The 20,874-nt window shown below is 36.5% G+C and overlaps 3 protein-coding genes across 5 annotated transcripts; all 3 read right to left on the bottom strand.

The window, feature by feature from the left end:
* Positions 1-4,518: 4,518 nt before the first annotated feature.
* LOC120172898 (trihelix transcription factor ASIL2-like) lies at positions 4,519-14,256 on the bottom strand. Of its 3 annotated transcripts, none has more exons than XM_039180234.1 (3): positions 13,477-14,256; positions 6,603-6,940; positions 4,519-4,747 (listed from the first exon to the last, which is right to left on the bottom strand). In XM_039180234.1, the coding sequence occupies exons 1-3, from the start codon at positions 14,019-14,021 to the stop codon at positions 4,734-4,736; spliced, it is 897 nt and encodes a 298-aa protein (XP_039036165.1). In that variant the 5' UTR covers positions 14,022-14,256; the 3' UTR covers positions 4,519-4,733. The 3 variants fall into 3 exon arrangements, 2 of the variants coding, with proteins under 2 accessions (XP_039036165.1, XP_039036163.1); XM_039180232.1 differs by having other exon boundaries at positions 4,520-4,747; positions 6,603-7,218; positions 13,755-14,256; XR_005521005.1 differs by lacking the exons at positions 4,519-4,747; positions 6,603-6,940 and adding exons at positions 10,525-10,659; positions 12,143-12,404 and having other exon boundaries at positions 13,139-14,256.
* Positions 14,257-15,126: 870 nt separating this feature from the next.
* Positions 15,127-15,842, bottom strand: LOC120172893 (secreted RxLR effector protein 161-like). The gene is made up of 2 exons (XM_039180231.1): positions 15,349-15,842; positions 15,127-15,259 (listed from the first exon to the last, which is right to left on the bottom strand). The coding sequence occupies exons 1-2, from the start codon at positions 15,840-15,842 to the stop codon at positions 15,127-15,129; spliced, it is 627 nt and encodes a 208-aa protein (XP_039036162.1).
* A 2,821-nt stretch (positions 15,843-18,663) lies between these two features.
* On the bottom strand, positions 18,664-20,438 carry LOC120172899 (homeobox-leucine zipper protein HAT4-like). The gene is made up of 2 exons (XM_039180235.1): positions 20,102-20,438; positions 18,664-20,013 (listed from the first exon to the last, which is right to left on the bottom strand). Exons 1-2 carry the CDS (start codon positions 20,256-20,258, stop codon positions 19,646-19,648), a joined length of 525 nt encoding a protein of 174 aa, XP_039036166.1. The 5' UTR covers positions 20,259-20,438; the 3' UTR covers positions 18,664-19,645.
* Positions 20,439-20,874: the final 436 nt, after the last annotated feature.

Genomic DNA, 20,874 nt, shown 5'->3' on the forward strand with positions numbered 1-20,874 from the left:
AAAAAATGCAACCACTGCATCGGTTTTACACATACAAATCAAGACAAAAGGAAATATTAGAAAAGTCAGCAAAGAAAGAGTAAGAAAATAGGGTCATTTTCTTTTTTTCGAGCAAGCCAACAGAACACAATAGAGGAAGATCTTTTTCCTCAACAAATATCATATGATAGGAAGCCACAGAAAGTCAAAAGGAGGGTATCCTTTTTCGTCGAGAAGAGCATAAAAAATAGGACATCCTAGGAGATCGAAGGGGGAACACAACAACCAAAAATCAAAGGGAGAGAGAAACCAAAGAGGAGAGTTCTTTTCGAAACTAAAAAACAAAAAGGGAGATGAAAAAAAGAAGAATAAACTTACCATCTCTAGTCTCGCCAAAGAAAACCAAAACGTCGCCGGAAAGTGGATTTTTTAAGGTAAATTCCTAGATCTAGGGCGTTTTGTGGGTCTTTAGGTTAGGGGTGTTTGGATCTGGGTTTAGGTGAGAGAGATGAAGTTATTGGGGAGGTTTTCTCAAGCTTCGACCGTTGTGTACGACGGTGGAGTGCTCCGATGAGTGGCGGCCGGAGGCTTACGGCCTCCCCGACGAGGAACAAAGAAGAGAGAGAACAGAGAAAAATGATTTTTCCCTTTTGGGGAAACAGAAAAAATGAAAAAAATGAAAGATAATGGTCATTTTTTGCCTAAGTTCGGGGTTATATACCCCTTCCTTTGCAACGTCGTTTTGAGGAAGGTAGAATGCGCGTTTTAGTGCGTGGGTAAACCCTTCCCCGGGTCCTTTTATCTTTGTAAAGTTGTTATTTGGTCACTGAAATGAATGTTCATTTATTTTAATTTGAGCGACAAGTTTCACTCCGTTTCTATTTTAGTCACTGTCCACATTTGTACATGTTTTGGGTAAATGTTTGATTCAATCCTTAAATTTTAATGGTTTCCATTTTAGTCCTGAATGTTAATGATGGTTTATTTACGATTCCAGTGCCTAGTTTGTATAATATTTGCAATGGTTACCCTAGTCCTTGCTGATTTTACTGTTTGATCTTAAAAGTTGTCACCTTTTTTATTGTGGTCACTTATTTGTTGTGTCTTTTAGTTTATGCACTTTGTATTCCAATTTCCCATGTATTTACACCGTAGTCCATATTAATTGGTGTCATAAGTGTAAGTAGCTTGTTTTATGTACATTTATTTAATCAAGTGTTATATGTATACTATGCGAGAGTTTTTTATAAGTTGCTTTGGCTCAAATATTATACGCATATTTTATAATTGTTATCCTTGAATATGCTTGGGTTAGATTAATATACATATATTAGTATTTTTTAAATATTAATAAAATATTATTTTGTGTGAATAATTTATGGAGATGCGCCTTAACTAGCAAGGAGTGTGTCTCATCCAAATTGTTTGTACAAAATGGTATGATATTATTCGAGTAAGTATCAAATGTATGTCAATGTTATTTCGTGAGAGGAATCATGGAGACATGCCTTAACTAGCAAGGAGTGTGCCTCCCAAGGATTGTTCATGCAAAATGACATCCTTTTGTTAATCGATTATTTTTCGAACATATCAAATATATATCCAATTTATTACAAAGATCAAGGAAATGGTCTTTTATATGGGGAGTCAATGGAAACGCGCCTTAGCTGACAAGAAGTGTATTTCCGGGGATTGTTCGTATAAAAGAATATCCTTTCAAAAAATATTTAAAGGAGAGGATTGTAATTAAATATACCATTCGATTTTATAATTTTCAATATCTAGATGGCGTATAATTGCTTAGGTACCGATTTCGGGTACTAGGGGGTGCTCATCCTTCTCCACACGTAATCGACTCTCGAACCCTTTTCAAAACGAATTTCTGGTTAAACGCATATCACTTTTTATCTTTTAAAATTATTTTTCTTAAAATTATTTTAAAAAATATTTTTTAGATATTCAACCTACCTAACCCAAAGGTCGATGGCGACTCCAAATTTATTTATTTATTTTTAAAACCTAATCTTCTCCAAAATTAAGTTGGATCGCTCCCCGACATAGCACCAAAAAACTTAAGGATTGTTTTGACAATTATCATCATCCTCATCAAACCACGTGTTTCTTCTTTTCCTTTTTTTAAAGAAATTCACATCATAAAAACAGTTGTAAATATTAAGATGGAGCATGGCTAATATGAAGAGCTTTTTGGACATTACCATTGTTTGTCCAAAAATCAGGAAAGTAGGGATAACCGACTGAGAACCGATTTATCTGGCAGAATGACTGAACCTCTTGAGCTGGGAACCAAAGATTCAAAAAAGTGATTTTGAAAAACAAAATGTTTGAAAGCACCAGAATCTAAAACCCAGTAAGTTGACTTCTCAAAAGATAAGTTATTAATATGAGATAAGATTTCACCTTTCATGGAAGAATTAATCGAAGATGAAGGGATGTCACATGAAGACGCTGCCTGAAGATGAATAGTTAGCATGGCAATTAATTGTTGGCATTGATGAGGAGTCAAGGCATTACTATGCGAAGACAAGTTTTGCTGAGAATCATCACTTGATGAAGTGGCTACAGAATTTGTATGACCTGATTGATCATTCTTGGAACTCAAGGAATTGGTGGACCTAGAGTAGCCGGGGATAACCATGCAACTTAGCACTTTTCTTTGGTATGACCAAACATATTACAGTGACTACACTACGGTCGATTCTTTCGAGAACCATGAGTAGTTTTTACAGCAAAGGTAGTCTCAACAATAGAATTAACAATCTTGACTGATCTTTGGTTTTCTTCTTGAACGTCCAAGTAAAAACTTTCGAAATCGAAGGCAATGGATCCATTAGCAGAATCTGCCTAGTACATGTGCATAAGATTCATTCAGTCCCACCAAGAACTGAAGAACATGTTCTTGTTGCTGTTCATCAAGCATCCTACGAACCCCTCCAAGAGCTAGATAGGCAAGAATAGGTTTGCTTAATAGAAAAGAGCTCATCCCATACGATTTTCAACTTAGTATAGTAGACACTTACAGTTTGTTGACCTTGAACCAAATCATTTAAATGTTTCTTCAATTGAAACAATCTTGGACCATTAGATTGCTGAAATCTTTCACCAAGATCCCTCCAAATGTCTGCTGCAGTGCTGTGATAGAGTAAACTATTTGCAATATCTTTGGAAACCGAGTTTAGTATCCAAGAATCTACAAGGTTGTTGGCCCTGATCCAAGCGTGAAACAACTTAGGAGATGATGGATCAGGAGCAGTGATCGGACCATCCACAAAATCGAACTTGTTCTTGGCAGAGGGCGAGCGTCATCAATCCCTTCCAGCTATGAAAATTGTCAGTTGACAGAGGCTGTGTAGCCAAGACCATGCCTGGATTATCTGATTGGTGTAAGTAATATGGGTGCTTCCATTATCAAAGCTATCACTCAAAGAATTTGTCATGGCGAAAGCGTGAATAGAAAAAAACTCAACTGACACCATATAACAGTGGAAGATGAAGAAAATTCAGTATTATTCAAGTATTTTTGGAATACAAGAGAACAAGCTTTATATAACCTTTGTAAAACCAGCTAGCTAGCTAGCTTCTAAACTGAAATAACCAACTAACAAGTTGTTACACTAACATACACTAATTACCTGTAAGAGAAAGAAGGAAAAGAAAAGCAAGGCCATCTTATGATATGTTGCTGCCATTGATTTAGCTCTTCGAAGTACGTATCGTATTCCTATATACTAGTCATGCATGGCTGGTAGGGATAAGCCCATTTGGATATGTCATAAAACGACTGGCTCACCAAGCGGTTCTGTTCGTATTGCATTTATGAGAATAATGTGGATGCAGATTTTGAAGAAAAGAAACACTTGAAGTGGAACACTCCCACAAAACTCTTCTTCTCTGTCATAGTAAGATCATTTTCTTTTCTTCTCTATCAAAACTGTTCCCCACATGACATAGCTATAAATGTGTGCAACAAAGAAAATTGGGCATTGTTTACACATCAACTCCACATGGAAAATCAGGTTAAACTGTCAGTGAGATGATGCATAGCATAGCATGCAACATAAAACCATCGCAGGTATGCAACTTTCATGTATAGAATACCTGCATGAAGGGAGAATGTATTCATGCGATCAGCCACACAAATGACAGTAGAGGAATAACCAAAGACGTTTTTCTTGAAAGGTCATTTGCAGCCAACACCCATCTATCTGGACACCGACCTTCATACATAGGCTCATTGTAAACTTGACAAACTCTTCATGTGAATGCTTTTCGGGACATATATAAGCTCATTGTGGCATAGTCTACAGGCACGAGATTAAGTCTTTTATAAATTTTGCGAAGATTTTAGCCCACCAGATTCAATAGAAATAGAAGAACAAAGATTCTAGCGAAAGCAAGGCTTTTGGCAGGGGATAGTTACCACAAGTGTTTCAGAATACAACCTAATATTGTCCATTTCAGCAAACACAGAGACTTACCAAAAATAAATACTAAAACAAAAGACATTGAGCCGAAATGTGTAGGTCCAAATTAAATTACAAATTCGGTTTTTGTGACCCAAATGAAGGGCAAAAGAAAGGAACTTTGAAGCTTCAGGGCAATGTTATCTGCCAACTGCTGGTTATCTTCTGAGTTCTGAGTCTAGAATACCTATATACTTTGAAGGGAACGAGTATAAAAGTCAAATATCATATTCTTCCCACGGAAATAACTGTCAAAACTCTCCCCCAGATTGGCTAGCTATAGATATCTGCAATAAAGAAAAAAGGACCTTTTTTAGAGATCGTCTCTACATCAAATCTTATGGTCAATAGCGATACAAAACGGCTAGAAACATGATGCATACATTCCCCCTCACGTCATTGACCATAAAATCTAATGATGAATACATCAAATCAAAACTCAACCGTTTTGGTTGAGTGGAACATCTGCGTATTTTACCAGACATATCACACAACAAAAACTGAGCACAATAAGACTTGTAACAATTAATAACTCCCTGTGTATTAGACAGATGCATAGAAAAACCATTGTGCTAAACAGAAAGGTCTGAATGTCAGACTTTGGAATAATTTTTGCAGATAAGTTTACTCAGGAGAGGAATCACGTTTATCTTTTTGTTCAAAAGGTAAGAACTCATAAATATAATACAAGCTTTAAGCGGATCCAAAAATTTCAGCCTTGGAGCCATTCGTCATGATTCACATTCAAAAGACAACTTATATTGCAATAGGCAAACATCAAAATTGGTAGTTATTTAACTTTTTTCTAAAAAGGGAAATGCCAATAGTTTTAACCATACAGAGAACTTATAGACAAATGTCTATGTTGTGCTATGTGTACCCCAGATTTGAGAGCAATTTAAATGCTGAAGCATGTTTAGCTATTGAGTCTTTGATGGGTATCAATAAGATTCTAGGCACATGGTACCGTCGGTAAAGCAGCAAACCTCTGTTAGCTGACCAGCATTGGGAAATATCCATTTAGACGGACAGATAATGTTTATCTCAACACAGGCCTAAATCAGACCACTCTGCAAGCAAAAGCTACCATACCACACCCCACCCTTAACAAACACACGCACATTCACACCTCAGACCTATCAACTGGGTAGTAAGCCAGAACACTATAGGACATCCCAAATAAGCATACTCCTTTTACAAGCTATATGGATACTGGATAACAAGATAAGCAAATTGTGTCACTTCTGTTCAGTCAGTCATTTCCAACGTCAAAAAGAAACTAAAATCTTTTAATGCTCTAGCATATTATCTTCAAACTGAAATCAAATATCAACCATCCCAGGCATGCAACTTTCAAAAGCATCTTGTTCTTGTGTAACATACATGAAGGGAGACCAGGTATTCATGCAAGGTTCTACGTTAAACACACAAAAGACAGTAGTATGACTATGAATCAGCAGAAATCTACAGTCATTTATATTTTGAAGAAAGCTTTCAAAAAAACATTAACAGATTCAAGACAGCACTCCACAAGAAGCATCAAAAAGGACAGCAAGGTCACGCCCTTGGGGGAGAACAACATCATTGAGGAATTAACCGTCCCTGTTTATTCCAAAAACATACCACAAACTGATGCATATCATTCCATGAATGAACATTACCCCTAGGTATTATCAATAATGATTTCGACACCCACTGACCAGTTCCCTTAAAGGTCATCCATCAAACAAAGAAAACGTAACTCACAACAAACTGAGGAAAATGGTTCATTGCCAATATTAACAATTACAGCTTTGAACATCTTTGAGTTCCGATGCTAGAATCTTAACAATAAGACAAAACTCTTCAAACATAAAGTGGGTAGTCCCCCTCACTTCCTAAATCACTGAACAGAACACATAAGAATCCACATAATTAAAACCCAATAAGTTAAAACCCTTCTCGTTTCATTCCATCTAATGGTCAAAAACACACTTTAAAACCTAAGCAAGAAAAAAATGTTTTAAAAATCCAATAATAGGTATAACGCATAACATAAATGAACTCATTACATGAAAGTATAAATTTTAATGGTCCGTATAACAAATACAACAATATATAAATGTAAACATAGTTTCTTTTATGAGGAAGAATAGGCCTCACCGCTGGAGCCTGAGGATCGCTTGCCACGTTTGATCTTCTCGAGCTGCACCTGCGTATCCATAAACATTCTCATCCTCTGCACTTCCAAATCTTTAGCAAATTGCATTCTTTGCTTCTCCAATTCCACCATCTGCCTCAGCTTCTCCCCTTCCACTCTTTCATACACTTGACCAAACCTTTCAATCGCTCTTGCCAAACTCTCCATCCCTTCCCTCTCCTCTCCTTCACCTTCATTTTCCTCTCCCTCGCTTTCCTCTTCCTCGTCACTCTCTACAGCAGCAGCAGCAGCAGCAACGGCGGAATAATTTCTATTGAAATACCCATCGTCGACAGCCGGCCTCTTCTGTGGAAGCGAGACAACCGTAGCCGGCGCCGGAGTCGTCCTGTAGGGCAACGGAAGCGGAAGTGCTACGGGAGGAGACCCGGGCATACCGGGTGACAAACTAGGCGATGGCTTCGGTGATATCTTAGGCGAAGGCGAAACCTTTTTAGCTGAAAAATTATATCCGATAAGAGCATCCAATCGTTCAAAGAAGGACCAGGACGACGTTAAGGTTCCATTAGAAGCCGCAACCCGTGTCTTCTCGATCTTATACTTCTTCTTAATGGTGTCAATCTGTGCGATGCGTCTTTTTAGTATGACCGTGAAGAGCATTAACGGCGTCGGCAACATCCTGCCAGTCCTTCTGGCGGAGGTTCCCACGGTTAAGCTCGACGTATCGGCGACCCCAAGCGTCGATGAGGTAAGGGGAGGTAAGATAGAAGATTAATTTAAATTTAAAGAAATTTCACTCTACTTAAAATTCAATTCATTTTTAAGATAAAAGATTATAACTAATACAACGTAAACATATGATTTAGGATCCACCTATAAAAAAATGGCTGTCCCTTTTTTCCCATATGTATGGGGTAAGGGGGAGGTAAGATAGTAGGCTGCCCCCAACACCAGGTTGAGAGCAGCTTCCGTAGGAGACCTCCAAATTATGAAATGCCCTCCGTGGGACTTGATCCACCTATACTATATAAAATTAATAAGTTATACACTAATTTATAACCATTAGATTTAAATATTTAAAATAAATAATTTTAATTTATAACTCATAAATAAATATTTCTTTAACTCACGATAAAATAATATATTTTAGGATTAAGGTTTTGGATTTAAGATTTGAGGTTTATGATTTATTATCTAGGGTTTTAGATTTGAGTTTATGATTTATGATTATAGTTTAAGGTAGAGTCTTTAGGGTTTGAGATTTTGGGGTTTAGGGTTTGAGTTTTGAAAATTAGAGAAAAATAGATATTATGTTACTGTGAGTTAAAATATATTTAGTTATAACTTATAAATTTTAGTTAAATCTAAGTAATTTATTTATTTATATTTAGTTATAAATTAGTGTAAAACTTTTATTTTTACATTGTGTAAGTTGATCTTGTCACTGGTGGAGCCAGTGTGACACCCCATAAATCTTTAATTTTCTTTATATATAATTAAGAAAATGACACCCATTTTAAAAAAGTTTTGACATCCTATGTATTAAGGGTGTTCATTCGTTTAACGCAGTCAACGGTCGAACCAAATTTTTATTAATTGAATTAATCAATTTTTTAACCGTTAACTGAATCGAATTGAATAAAGTTTGATTAATTTGATAGATGACCGAATTAATCAAATGTTTTAATATATTTTTAATTAGATTAATTTAATATAAATATAAATATTTTTTAGTTGGGTCAAAATTTAATTAGATCTTGATAATTTAATGGATCTAGAGTGATTAAAAGATATTTGAGTCTTAATTCTTAATAGATTTGAGCTTAAAATATGTATTTAATATATGTAATATATAATATATAATATTTAATATTTTTGACTAATTCGATTAATTTAGCTAATTAATTGATTTCAAATAGAATTAATCGTTAAATATTGAAAAACACAATTGTTCCATGACCGAATTAATTTAGTAACCGAACGTTTTAACTGAATTAATTCAGTTCGGTCGATAAATTCGATTAAACTGAAAAATGAACACCCCTAGTATGTATGTATGTATATTTTCTTTTGATTATTGTTTTAATAGCTTTGAAATAGTCTTATATTAGTTTAGCTTTATTTTACATTAATTTATCGAATGTTAATATTATGTATTAATTTATTTGACTTTATTTAGACGTCATAATTTAAAATTATGACACCGTATTATGAAATTCCTAGCTCCGCCCCTAGATCCTGCCTATAATATATATACATGTATATAATAAAATAGAGATTAAATAAAAAATATTATAATAATTGTTTTTAAGTATAAAATAATTATATTATTATTTTTTAATTGAGTTCGGTTTAATATTTTTTATTCAAAAATTAAATTTCAATAAAAATTTAATCATATTGTTTTGAGTAGAATTAAAATTTAATATATCCTGATAAAATATTTAAAATAAAAAGAACGCCTAAATTCCAATCCATAGACCAATAAGGGAAGGGTTGAGTGGCGGTTGCGTCGATGTTTGGGAATGATTTTGATGAACGACATTGATGCGATGCGACGGTCGCCGAGTGATGCGTTACGTGAGTCTCACGGGTACTTGGACTTTTGGTGTTGGCTAGCGCCACTTAGCTTCTCGGCGCCGTTAGCCCTTGTTTATATTCCTACTATTACATACTGTGGTAGAAAACATCAAAGGTTGTGCTTTGTGATGAGAAGCTCACAGATATTTAATTTTAATAAAAGAAGCTAATAAGAAAACAGCAATAGGAGAAGAAAGACTTCAGCGAAAGCAAAGGTGTAGGCAGGGGAAAGTGAAACAAGTGTTTCTGGATGCAACACAATCAATCTTGTAATTGCAGCAAAACACAGAGACTTGCAACAAGACTTCATAACTAAAACACAAGAAATTTGGACCATATGTGTAGGGTCCAAGTTAAATTACAGCCACTTCACTTTTCTTTTTGTATCCTACAAATAAGGGCAAAAGAAACGATTTTTTAAAGCTCCAACTGCTTTTGAGAGTCCAGTGTCCGCTATAAATAACTATATATACTTTCAAGGGATGAGTGTAAATGTCAAATATTATAATATTCTTCATGGAAATATCTGTCAGAACTCTTCCCCAGACTGGTTAGCTGTAAATAAATATCTGCAACAAAGAAAGATGGGGATTTGCTTAAGCTATATGTATGCAAAAATCATGTTGGGGCCGGGGGATAATGCATACAACAATGATCAAAAGTAGGTTTATGTATACAAATGCACCTCATTTCCTTAACCATTCATCATGAATCACTTTCAAAAGACAAATATCAACATTGATAATGTCATTTAACCATACAGAAAACTTATAGACAAATCGTTTGTCATGCTACGTGCACCACAAACAAGAGCAATTTAAATGCTTAATCATATTTAGCAAAATTCGACTCGACTCGAAAAACCTATTTTTTCGACTCGACTCAAATTGAGTTTAAATTGTAATTTTATAAACAACTCAAAAAAAAATTAAGTTCAAATCAAGTTGTAAAATACAACTCGAATAATTCAAAATTTTTAGTAATTATTATATTGATTTTCAAGTTTGAGTCGAAGTTTAAGCCGAGTCCATCAACTTTATATGGTATATGTGAATCAAATATAAAAAATATGAAATATATATATATATTGTATATAGTTATAAAATATTATTTAAATTGAAATCAAATAATGTCATAATATTGTAAATATTTATAATTAAATTCAAATGAGAACTCGAAAAATTGATTCGACTCGACTTAAATTTTCTAAACTCGACTCGAAAAAATTTCAAGTCAACTCCGAGTTATAAAATAGGACTCGTCAACTCGAATAACTTGAAATTTTTTTACTCAACTCGATCGAACGTTCACCTTAATAATTAGCTCTTGAATTCTTCAATATGCTTCTAGGCACATGATTCTGTAGGGAACACAGCCGACCTCTGTTAGCTGACCACTGACCAGCATTGGAGAGACGTCCATTTTATGCTGACAAGCCATTTAGATGAAGTTTATCTGATCATAAGCCTGAAGCTGACCAGTCTGCAAGCAAAAGCTACGCTAAGCCACACCGCACCTTTACTTTACACACATGTATCATAACTATTAACTAAGTTAGTCTGCATAGGACATCCCGAATATATGTACTTTCAGAGGCTAAAGCCATCATAATCGTGCATTTAATAAAATGGGACACCCACTAAACCAACAGAACAAGCAACATTTCGAAGTGACTACATCTTTGGAGGGGCACGGAATGGCAAATTATCACAGTCAACCTCCTACAAATCAGTCGAGGATAGAAAAGTTCTGCAGATATAAGAGGCAAGTTTCCTTTTTGGTAAAACCAGCCTTCATTCCTTTTCCCAGCTATATTGGTAACAAATAAGCAAATTGTCTCATTTCTGTCAAGTCAGTCAGTTCCCACTTCCCATATCAAAAGAAACACATAAAATTTAATGCCCTGGCATATTATCTTCAAACTGAAACCAAACATCAACCGTTGCTAGTATGCATGCATCTTTCAAGTAATGCATGAAGGGACACCAGGTAACATGCAAGGTTCAACATCAAACACACAGTAGACAGTAGTATAACTATGAATCAGCAGAAATATACAGACACGTATATTGAAGAATGCTTTGAATAGAAAATAATGAACAGATTCCAAAACAGCATTTCCACAAAGCATAGAAAAAAAGGACATCAAGGTCATTGAGGAATTCACTGACATTTAAACCAAAAATATAAAAAGTGGGTCTTCTTTACACACACACACACACACACACATATATATATATAAGTAGCAGCATAAAAACAATTGTGAATATTAAGTTTAACTTTAAAAAAATGATATTTTTAAAGTGTGAATTGAACCAATTTTAGCATGGCACCTCCCTAATATGAAGAGCTTTTTGGACATTTTAAAAAGGGTTTTTTATTCAGTTTTCAGTTTTTCTAGTTATGTACTAAATGGCTTGATCACCTATGTGTTCCCTGCATCGTCATCAAACAACAAGCGTAGCCAGAATACATGAAGGGAGACAATGTATTCATGCGATCAAGCACACAAGACAGTGAAGGACTTAACAACAGGTCTAGAAGTATCATAAAAGTCAACTATACAACATAAACTCCAATAGTTGCGTAGATTATAAAAAAATTACATCTCTCTAATAATTTCCTCTCATATCATTATAGAGAAGGCATAAGTGTCACTAAGAATCCTTATTCTGTAATAATTCATAAATCTTACCTAAATAAACTTATCACAAAATAATCTTCAACCACTAGAATTACAATAAAATCCAATAATAATTGTAATTATGCACTACATTAAAAACTATATCAGGTGAGAGATATGCAAGCTGAGTGAAAATAGTGTAATCTTAGATTCTTCTAATTAAATATTGTAATCTTATATTACTATCAAATACTAAATCAAAAAAGTTTATGTAACATTATTAATAATGTATCAGATAATGTTATATTCTAAGAATCATAGGTAAATCAAATGTCTCCTTACTGTTTTGTTGTTCTGATTTCTCATGGCACTTGAGGGTGACTGGATGTTGCGCAAGGAGAAGGCTTGGATTTAAAGTAGCAGATTGTGTCACTTCTGTTCAATCAGTCATTTTCATCATCAAAAGAAACTAAGAACTTTTAATGCTCTGGCATATTATCTTCAAACTGAAATCAAATATCAACCATCCCAGGCATGCAACTTTCAAATGCATCTTGTTCTTGTGTAGCATACATGAAGGGAGACCAGGTATTCATGCAAGGTTCTACGATAAACAAACAAAAGACAGTAGTATAACTATGAATCAGAAGAAATCTACAGTCATTTAACTTTGAAGAAAGCTTTCAACAAAAAAAAAATTAACAGATTCAAGACAGCACTCCACAAGAAGTATCAAAAAGGACAGCAAGGTCCCGCCCTTTAGAGAAGAACAACATCATTGAGGAATTAACCGTCCCTGTTTATTACAAAAACATACCACAAACTGATGCATATCACTCCATGAACGAAAACTACCCCTACATATTATCAATACTGATTTCGATACCCACTGACCAGTTCCCTTAAAGGTCATCCATCAAACAAAGAAAACATAACTCGCAACAAACTGAGGAAAATGGTTCATTGCCAGTATTAACAATTACAGCTTTGAACATCTTTGAGTTCCGATGCTAGAATCTTAACAATAATATAAGACGCTTCAAACATAAAGTGGGTAGTCCCCCTCACTTCCTAAATCACTGAACAGAACGCATAAGAATCGACATAATTAAAACCCAATAAGTTAAAACCCTTCTCATTTCATTCCATCTAATGGTCAAAAACACACTTCAAAACCTAAGCAAGAAAAAAATGTTTTAAAAAAATCCAATAATAGGTAGAACGCATAACATAAATGAACTCATTACATGAAAGTATAAATTTTAATGGTCCATATAACAAATACAAAAATATATAAATATAAACATAATTTCTTTTATGAGGAAGAATAGGCCTCACCGCTGGAACCTGAGGATCATTTGCCACGTTTGATCTTCACGAGCTGCACCTGCGTATCCATAAACATCCTCATCCTCTGCACTTCCAAATCTTTAGCAAATTGCATTCTTTGCTTCTCCAATTCCACCATCTGCCTCAGCTTCTCCCTTTCCACTCTTTCATACACTTGACCAAACCTTTCAATCGCTCTTGCCAAACTCTTCATCCCTTCCCTCTCCTCTCCTTCACCTTCATTTTCCTCTCCCTCGCTTTCCTCTTCCTCGTCACTCTCTACAGCAGCAGCAGCAGCAGCAACGGCGGAATAATTTCTATTCAAATACCCATCGTCGACAGCCGGCCTCTTCTGTGGAAGCGAGACAACCGTAGCCGGCGCCGGAGTCGTCCTGTAGGGCAACGGAAGCGGAAGAGCTACGGGAGGAGACCAAGGCATCCCGGGTGAAAAACTCGGCGAAGGCTTCGGTGATATCTTAGGCGAAGGCGAAACCTTTTTAGCTGAAAAACTAGATCCGATAAGAGCATCCAATCGTTCAAAAAAGAGCCATGACGACTTTAGGGTTCCATTAGAAGCCGCAATCCGTGTCTTCTCGATCTTATACTTCTTCTTAATGGTGTCAATCCGGTTCTTACACTGGACATCGGTGCGATGCGTCTTCTTAGTATGGCCGTGAAGAGAATTAACAGCGTCGGCAACATCCTGCCAGTCCTTCTGACGGAGGTTCCCACGGTTAAGCTCGACGTAACGGCGACCCCAAGCGTCGATGAGGGTAGACGAAGCTTCCTCCGACCAACAATCCTCACGGACGGGTAACGTACTTGAGCTGGGAGTGGTTGAAGGAGGGGTGATCATAGCTAACGGTGTGACGGAATCGGTGATATCGGCCATCGAGAAGATGAACGAATGAGGGTTGGGCTTCGATTAGAAGGGGGTGTGGGGGAAATTAGGGTTAATGATTTTAAAAAAGCGGTTCGGCGATGATTCGGCCGACACGTGAGAGTAGGGAAAGGGAAGAAAGAGAGGTGGGGTGACTGGTCACTGGTTGGCTCGTCATCGGATTAGGCTCGGCAACGACTAGTGTACTTGGCATTTTTTTTTTTTACGTTTTCTTTTTTTCGCTGTTGGCCTGATTAACGTCCCACTACTACTATTATTATAATTTCAAATTATATATTTAAATAATTATTTTGATTATTAAATTTTTTTCAATTATTTTGATGCCATGTAATATTATAAATATAATACAGTTATTCGATTTATTATAACAGTAATATTGAGTAGGATACAAAATTTAATAATTTAAATAAATTTACGATAGATTAAATGAACAATTATTTTATATAAAGTTTTCGTATTACAACTAATATTTTCTTCAAATATTAATGAAATAATCATTTATATAATATTTTACTGATGAGGCGTAGGAGTTTGACAATTGTCCGGTAACTATCGCTTACCTCATCCAAATACTTGAACACCCAAATAATATCATTTTGATCGTCGGTCAATCCAATGATGCCCGTTTACAAAAACCCGATTCAACGGCTATTCCCTTCGGTTCTCCCCCTTTTACGAGTCCCGTTTAGACGTAGCCACCGCTCAAAACTTCGGCATATAAGGTAACGGCCATGTCCAAGTTGATAGAAATCCAACAGGGACCTAGCAATGACACTGGAGAAGAGAAAGAGAACCAAACAGAAAGAATAGAGCACGGATTTACTGGAAAATAACAAGCTGCAACATAATTCTGAGACTTACAAAATATTCACATGGATCATGTATAGTAGACAGACCCACTATATATAACACCTAGCCCAACTGTACAGGATTATGTTATAACAAATTAACCAAAACGGTTACAAATGATCAGCTACAAACAGTTATATTATAATACACTAATATTCTCTGGGCTTTCTAATGACCTGAAATGCCACTTCAATATTTTCCTGACAACTCAAATATGCTTTTTATGACTGCAAGCATTGATTTCTGTTCATGACTTCACACCAAGGCGAGAGCGCATGTCACTGAATATTGCAGGTGGCAATGGCTTGGTGAGTATATCAGCCACCTGCTCTGCAAAAGGCACAAAATTGACACTCAATTGATCAGCCAGAACTTTCTCCCTACAAAATGAACATCGATTTCTACATGCTTTATACGAGCATGGTGTGTTGGATTTGCTGCCATAGAAATTGTAAAGGTGTTATCACACCACACAACTGGCTTTCCAGCTACTCTAACCCCAATTTCATCAAGTAGATGTTCAATCCAAATCAATTCAGAGACAGAATTAGCAAGGCTTCTATATTCCGCTTCTGATGTAGACCTAGACACAACACTTTGCTTCTTAGAGCACCATGCAATTGGATTTCCCCCAAGATATACACAGTAACCTGTTGTGGATCGTCTATCTTCCTCCGAGGTTGCCCAGTCTGTATCAATGTAACAGACTAGACTAAAATTTCCAGCTTGAGTGAAAAACAGACCATGCTCAAGTGTGCCACTGAGATACCTCAATATGCGCTTTACTGCTCTCCAATGTGTATCACATGGGCTATTCATGTACTGACTAACCTTGTTAACTGCATAGGCTATGTCAGGTCTTGTTAAACACGCATATTGCAAGCCTCCCGCAATGTTATGATAGAGATGAGCATCTCCAAATAATTGTCCATCATTTCCCTCAAGCTTGAGCGTAAGAACCATAGGAGTAGGTGTAGGTGCTAACTCATCTAGGTTTGACCTTTTCAACAAATCAGAAATATACTTCTTCTGAAGTATGCTCAACTTGCATTCCAAGAAAAAAGCTCTAGCTGACCCAAATCTTTGAGTGAGAACTCTTTATTGATTGCTTGCACTATGGCATCCACTTCTATTTCCTGACTTTCTGTGATGAATATATCAACATATACCATTAAGATCATTTGAGAATATGCTGAATTCCTAATAAATAGAGAGGAGTCAGCTTTTGAAACAGTGAAACCAAGGCTCTCAACCAAAAACTTCCTCAAGGTCTCAAACCAAGACCTAGGAGCTTGCCTAAGCCCATAAAGTGCCTTTCTTAAACAACACACTAACTCCTTTCCATCTTCACTCTTCTGCTCAAATCCTGGAAGATGTCTCGTATAAATTTCCTCAGTCAATTTTCCATTGAGGAATGCATTGTTAATGTCAATCTCTCTAAGTGGCCAATTTTTCATAACAGCAACAGCCAGAACAGTCCTTATTGTATTAGCTCGAACAACTAGACTGAATGTCTCAGAAAAATCTCTTCCTACCATTTGTGAATAGCCCTTGGCAACTAGACGGGCCTTCAACCTATCAACTGACCCATCAGGCTTCTTCTTCACTTTAAAAAGTCACTTGCAACCCACTGCTTTACGTGTTGGTGGCAAAGGCTTCAGCTCCCAAGTTCCATTCTTAATTAGAGCAGTATACTCATCATGAACTGCTTTGCACTAGTCAGGGTGCTGCAATGCTTCATGGACACTAGCTGGCTCTTAAGGGCTTGTCTCAGCAAGTAACACTTTAGGCTTAAAGATGCCAGCCTTTCTATGGGTGACCATTGAATGAACATTATGAATTATTCGTGGTGGTGGTGGTGGTAGTGATGATGATGGTGATAATGGAAGTGATGGAGTTTCATCATGTGATGAAGAAGTGGATGGATGTGATGTAGCAGTCATGAAGGGATGAGATGAGGATGAGATGGAAGGTTGCAATGGAGAGATATCATGTGGTGATGAAGCGAATGGATATGATGATGTCGATGGTAATAGAGATGGTAGATTTGAAGGATGAGATGATAATATAGGAGATTGCAGTTCTATCCCTTGTTGTGGTAATGTGGAAGATGGCAGAACTGTCTTGTGACTATGTGTGTTAGTAGAAGAAAGAAATGAAGGAAAGAAAAAATTGTTTTGAGAACTAATGTTTTTAGCACTGGACTGTTTTTGATCTGTTCTAGTAGTGTTGTATACCTTTGGCAAAGTGGAAGTGCTAGAATGGTTTAGGAGCTGTTGATAAGGAAACTCATTTTCTTCAAAACGAATATGTCTTGACACATAGACTCGACCACTAGAATCTAAGCATTTGTATCCCTTGTGAGCAGGGGAGTATCCCAAAAATACACAGGCAGAGGATCTAAATTGAAGTTTATGTTGATTGTAAGGTCTTAAAAATGGGTAACACACACAACCAAAAACCCTCAGAAAATTATAATCTGGTGTTTTATGAAAAATCTTTTCATATGGTGAAATGCCAGCCAATGCCCGTGTAGGTAACCGATTAACAAGAAATACTGCACTAGAGAAAGCATCATTCCAGAAACTTAAAGGCATTGAAGCTTGAGCTAACATAGAAAGACCTACCTCAACTATTTGTCGATGCTTTCTTTCTACCAAGCCATTCTGTTCTGAAGTGTGAGGGCATGATAGCCTGTGCACAATACCTTGCTCCTTCATGTAGGCTTGAAGAGCACCAAACTCACCCCCTCCATCTGATTGGAACACTTTGAGCTTGACACCAAACTGCCTTTCTACTTGTCTATGAAACTGAGGAAAAACAGACTTGGCCTCACTTTTTTTAAAAAAATCCAAGTAAACCTACTATGAGCATCAGTGAAAGCAACATAGTACTATAGTACCTAAACCCATTAGAGTACACATGAGCAGGGCCCCATATATCATATACAACAAGCTCTAAGGGTTGTGTATAATAAGTGTGTGAATCAACAAATGGAAATGTATGTGACTTAGCAAGTTGACAAGCTTTACACAACATTTGTTCTTTATTAGCATCAAAGGGAATTACATTGTAGTGTTTTAGAGCAGAAAGTAAAACCTCTTTAGAGGGGTGGCCAAGCCTTTTGTGCCATATATCCATAGACACTCTAGTATTAACAATATGACAGCTTATTGAAGATAAAAATTATGAGCAGAATCACTAATACAAGTAAAATTAATACGAGCATAATTATCAATTCAAGCAGAATTAATACAAGCAGAATTATTACAGGCAGAATTAATACGAGCAGAATTATTACAAGCAGAATTAATACGAGCAGAATTATTACAAGCAGAATTAATACGAGCAGAATTAGTAATACAAGCAAAATCATTAACATGAGCAGAATTATTAATAGACACTTGAGCAGAATTATTACAAGCAGAATTAATACGAGCAGAATTAGTAATACAAGAAGAATCATTAACATGAGCAGAATTATTAATAGGCAGACAAGTGTCATTTCCAACAGACTTATTCATAGCAAGATTGAATTTATACAATCCTCCATCTTCACACCCTTTTAACAGAATTCTCCGAGTGTGCAGGTCTCGAACTTGGCAGAAATTAGGATAAAATTCAAGTAGAACCTGATTGTCATGAGTGAATTTGGAAACAAATAACAAATTTTTAGTGATATTAAGAACATGCAACAATTTATTTAAATGAAATCTATTGGAATTAGCACAAAAGAAATAGTGACTAGTGCTCTGTATTGATAGAGAATTAACATTACCAATAATCACACTACCTGTTCCAGGGTGAGTGTCTTTAAACTGTAAATTGTTAAGGTCTTTAGTTATATGATGTGTTCCTCCAGAATCTGGATACCAAGCATTATCATCTACTGTTTCAGGTGTAGCTATGTAAGCTTGAGATGGGACATGAGATTGAGTAGAAGCTGTGGATTGTGATGGATGCCTAGAAGAAAATGAGTGCATATTGTAAGGAGGTGGGCAAACCTGATGGTGAAAATTAAAGGGAAAAACCTGTGGATGAAAAACAAAACCTTGAGGGGCTGTTATCGAGGGTGAAGAGCCATAATACATCGAGTTATAGGGGAAATTATAAGGAGTGAAGTTGTCATTGCTTGAATTATATGAGTTGACATTGGCTTGAACATTAGAATAGCCTCTATTATTGCTATTTTGTGGAGGTCGAGATGACTCATTCTTGTAGCTCATGTCAAACCTATAGTAGTATTTTTCAACAAGGTGTCCCATTCTGCCACAAAGTTGACATTGTGGTCTAGAGGATGAAAAACGCCCTCGACCTCTAGCCCTATTACTGATATTATTATTGAAATTTTGACCATCATTATCAAGAAATTCACTCTTGTTTTGGTACTCAGACTGTGACTTATTACTAGAGACCACTTGATCATTTGTAGCTTGAGTAGTAACATGAGCACAAGCTGTGACATGATTAAAGGACTGTGACTGTCTAGTGTCAGCATCTAAGAGTATGGTGCTCACATACCTTAAATCTGGAGGAGTGGGAGTAGCAGTTATAATAATGATAATCGGTTCAAACTCAGGTGGTAACCCATTCAGAATAGCAGTGATATGTTCATGTTCTGATATTATCTCTCCACAGCTAGCTAGATTGTCACAAACAGACTTGATTTTCATCAAGTAGTCTCTCATAGTTAACTCTCATTTCCTCTGAGAATGAAGCATTCTCTTATAAGCTATGTTGCACGGGGACGGCAGAGGAAGGACGTTTCAAGTACCCGAAACATCCCTGGTACGGGGACGGTATGGGGACGGTCGGGGTATGTACCGGGGACGTGCCACGGTGGTAGGGCACGGCCGAACGATACGGGGGACGTTTTGGTGCTCGCTGGGGACGTTTCGAGGACGGCATGTGACTAGCACTCGCTTTTTTCTTGAAGTGTCGCCATCTTCGTCATCACCGATGCCTCCATTCTCTTCTCTTTCACTCCTTTTTCTGCTCACACTCGAGATTGTGTTGTTCGGAGATGAAACCCCGGCTTCTTCTTCACCGTCGACTGTTGACGGGAACCGGTTCACGTCGATTCCTCTAAGAAACGTTCTAGCCTCGGTGGTCGGGAAATATCCAGAGTTAGGATCTGTATGCAAGCACACCATACTTTTTTCAGATAAAAAGTAGCAGATATAGAGGCTTTTGCATGGGAAAACTGTTAGGCTAAAGCATACCTGGAGGAGGAGAGACGACATCGTTCCATGAGGGTTTTTGAAGGGGGACACCAGAATGAGAAGAACAAGTATTAGCAGAAGAATGGGTTAGATTTAGGTGATGACTATAAGGGAAACTCAAACTCAGACTCAAACCCAGATCTTCTTTCCTCATCATCCTTAATATTTTCTCTCGAGCCAAACACGACTTTTAATTTTTGTGGTGTGAACAAAGACGAGAGAGAGAGAGTGTTTGGGGTTGGGGAGTTTATGGGAGTGGTGGATTGAGGATTATATAATAATAAATGATAATAATAAAGTAATGATAATTAATGAAAAAAATGGAAGTTCAATGGTGAGTTGTTCTGATGGGAGAGGCCAATTATCTCAATCATGGACGTGACCTCTTCTTTATTTTTTCCCGAATGAGGATGTAGTTGTAACAAGTTGAACATGAAATGTGGTTTGAATTTTGAGATTTGACATTTTAATATTGTGATTTGTTTATGGATTTTATTGTTCTAAATTTAATATTGTGGTTTAAGTCTTGATATTTGACTTTATTTATAATTTTTTACATCTATTTATAATTTTAAAATTATTTTATATGTCGTACCCTTACTGTCCCCGTACCCTGTAATTTTATAAATTACCGTTTTCCGTCCCCATCCCTGTCCCCGTATCCGTCCCCGTATCCGTATCGGTGCAACATAGCCTATAAGACATTAACCTAGAAGTAGTCTTGCCACTGTATAATCTATGCAGTGTACTCCAGATTTCAGCTATAGTATTAA

The sequence above is a fragment of the Hibiscus syriacus genome, unplaced genomic scaffold (assembly GCF_006381635.1).
Source record: "Hibiscus syriacus cultivar Baekdansim isolate YM2019G1 unplaced genomic scaffold, ASM638163v2 tig00111915_pilon, whole genome shotgun sequence".
NCBI classification, from domain to species: domain Eukaryota; kingdom Viridiplantae; phylum Streptophyta; class Magnoliopsida; order Malvales; family Malvaceae; genus Hibiscus; species Hibiscus syriacus.

What these genes read in the sequence shown, in the direction of transcription:
- LOC120172898 (XM_039180234.1), bottom strand. Translation starts at nt 14,021, where the DNA reads ATGGCCGATATCACCGATTCCGTCACACCGTTAGCTATGATCACCCCT. An exon ending in GTCTCGCTTCCACAGAAGAG is followed by an intron (nt 6,941 to 13,476) that starts GCCGGCTGTCGA and finishes TCCACAGAAGAG; the next exon opens with GCCGGCTGTCGACGATGGGT.
- LOC120172893 (XM_039180231.1), bottom strand. Translation starts at nt 15,842, where the DNA reads ATGGTTCTTACGCTCAAGCTTGAGGGAAATGATGGACAATTATTTGGA. An exon ending in GCTGGAAAGCCAGTTGTGTG is followed by an intron (nt 15,260 to 15,348) that starts GTGTGATAACAC and finishes TTCATTTTGTAG; the next exon opens with GGAGAAAGTTCTGGCTGATC.
- LOC120172899 (XM_039180235.1), bottom strand. Translation starts at nt 20,258, where the DNA reads ATGATGAGGAAAGAAGATCTGGGTTTGAGTCTGAGTTTGAGTTTCCCT. An exon ending in TGTCGTCTCTCCTCCTCCAG is followed by an intron (nt 20,014 to 20,101) that starts GTATGCTTTAGC and finishes GCTTGCATACAG; the next exon opens with ATCCTAACTCTGGATATTTC.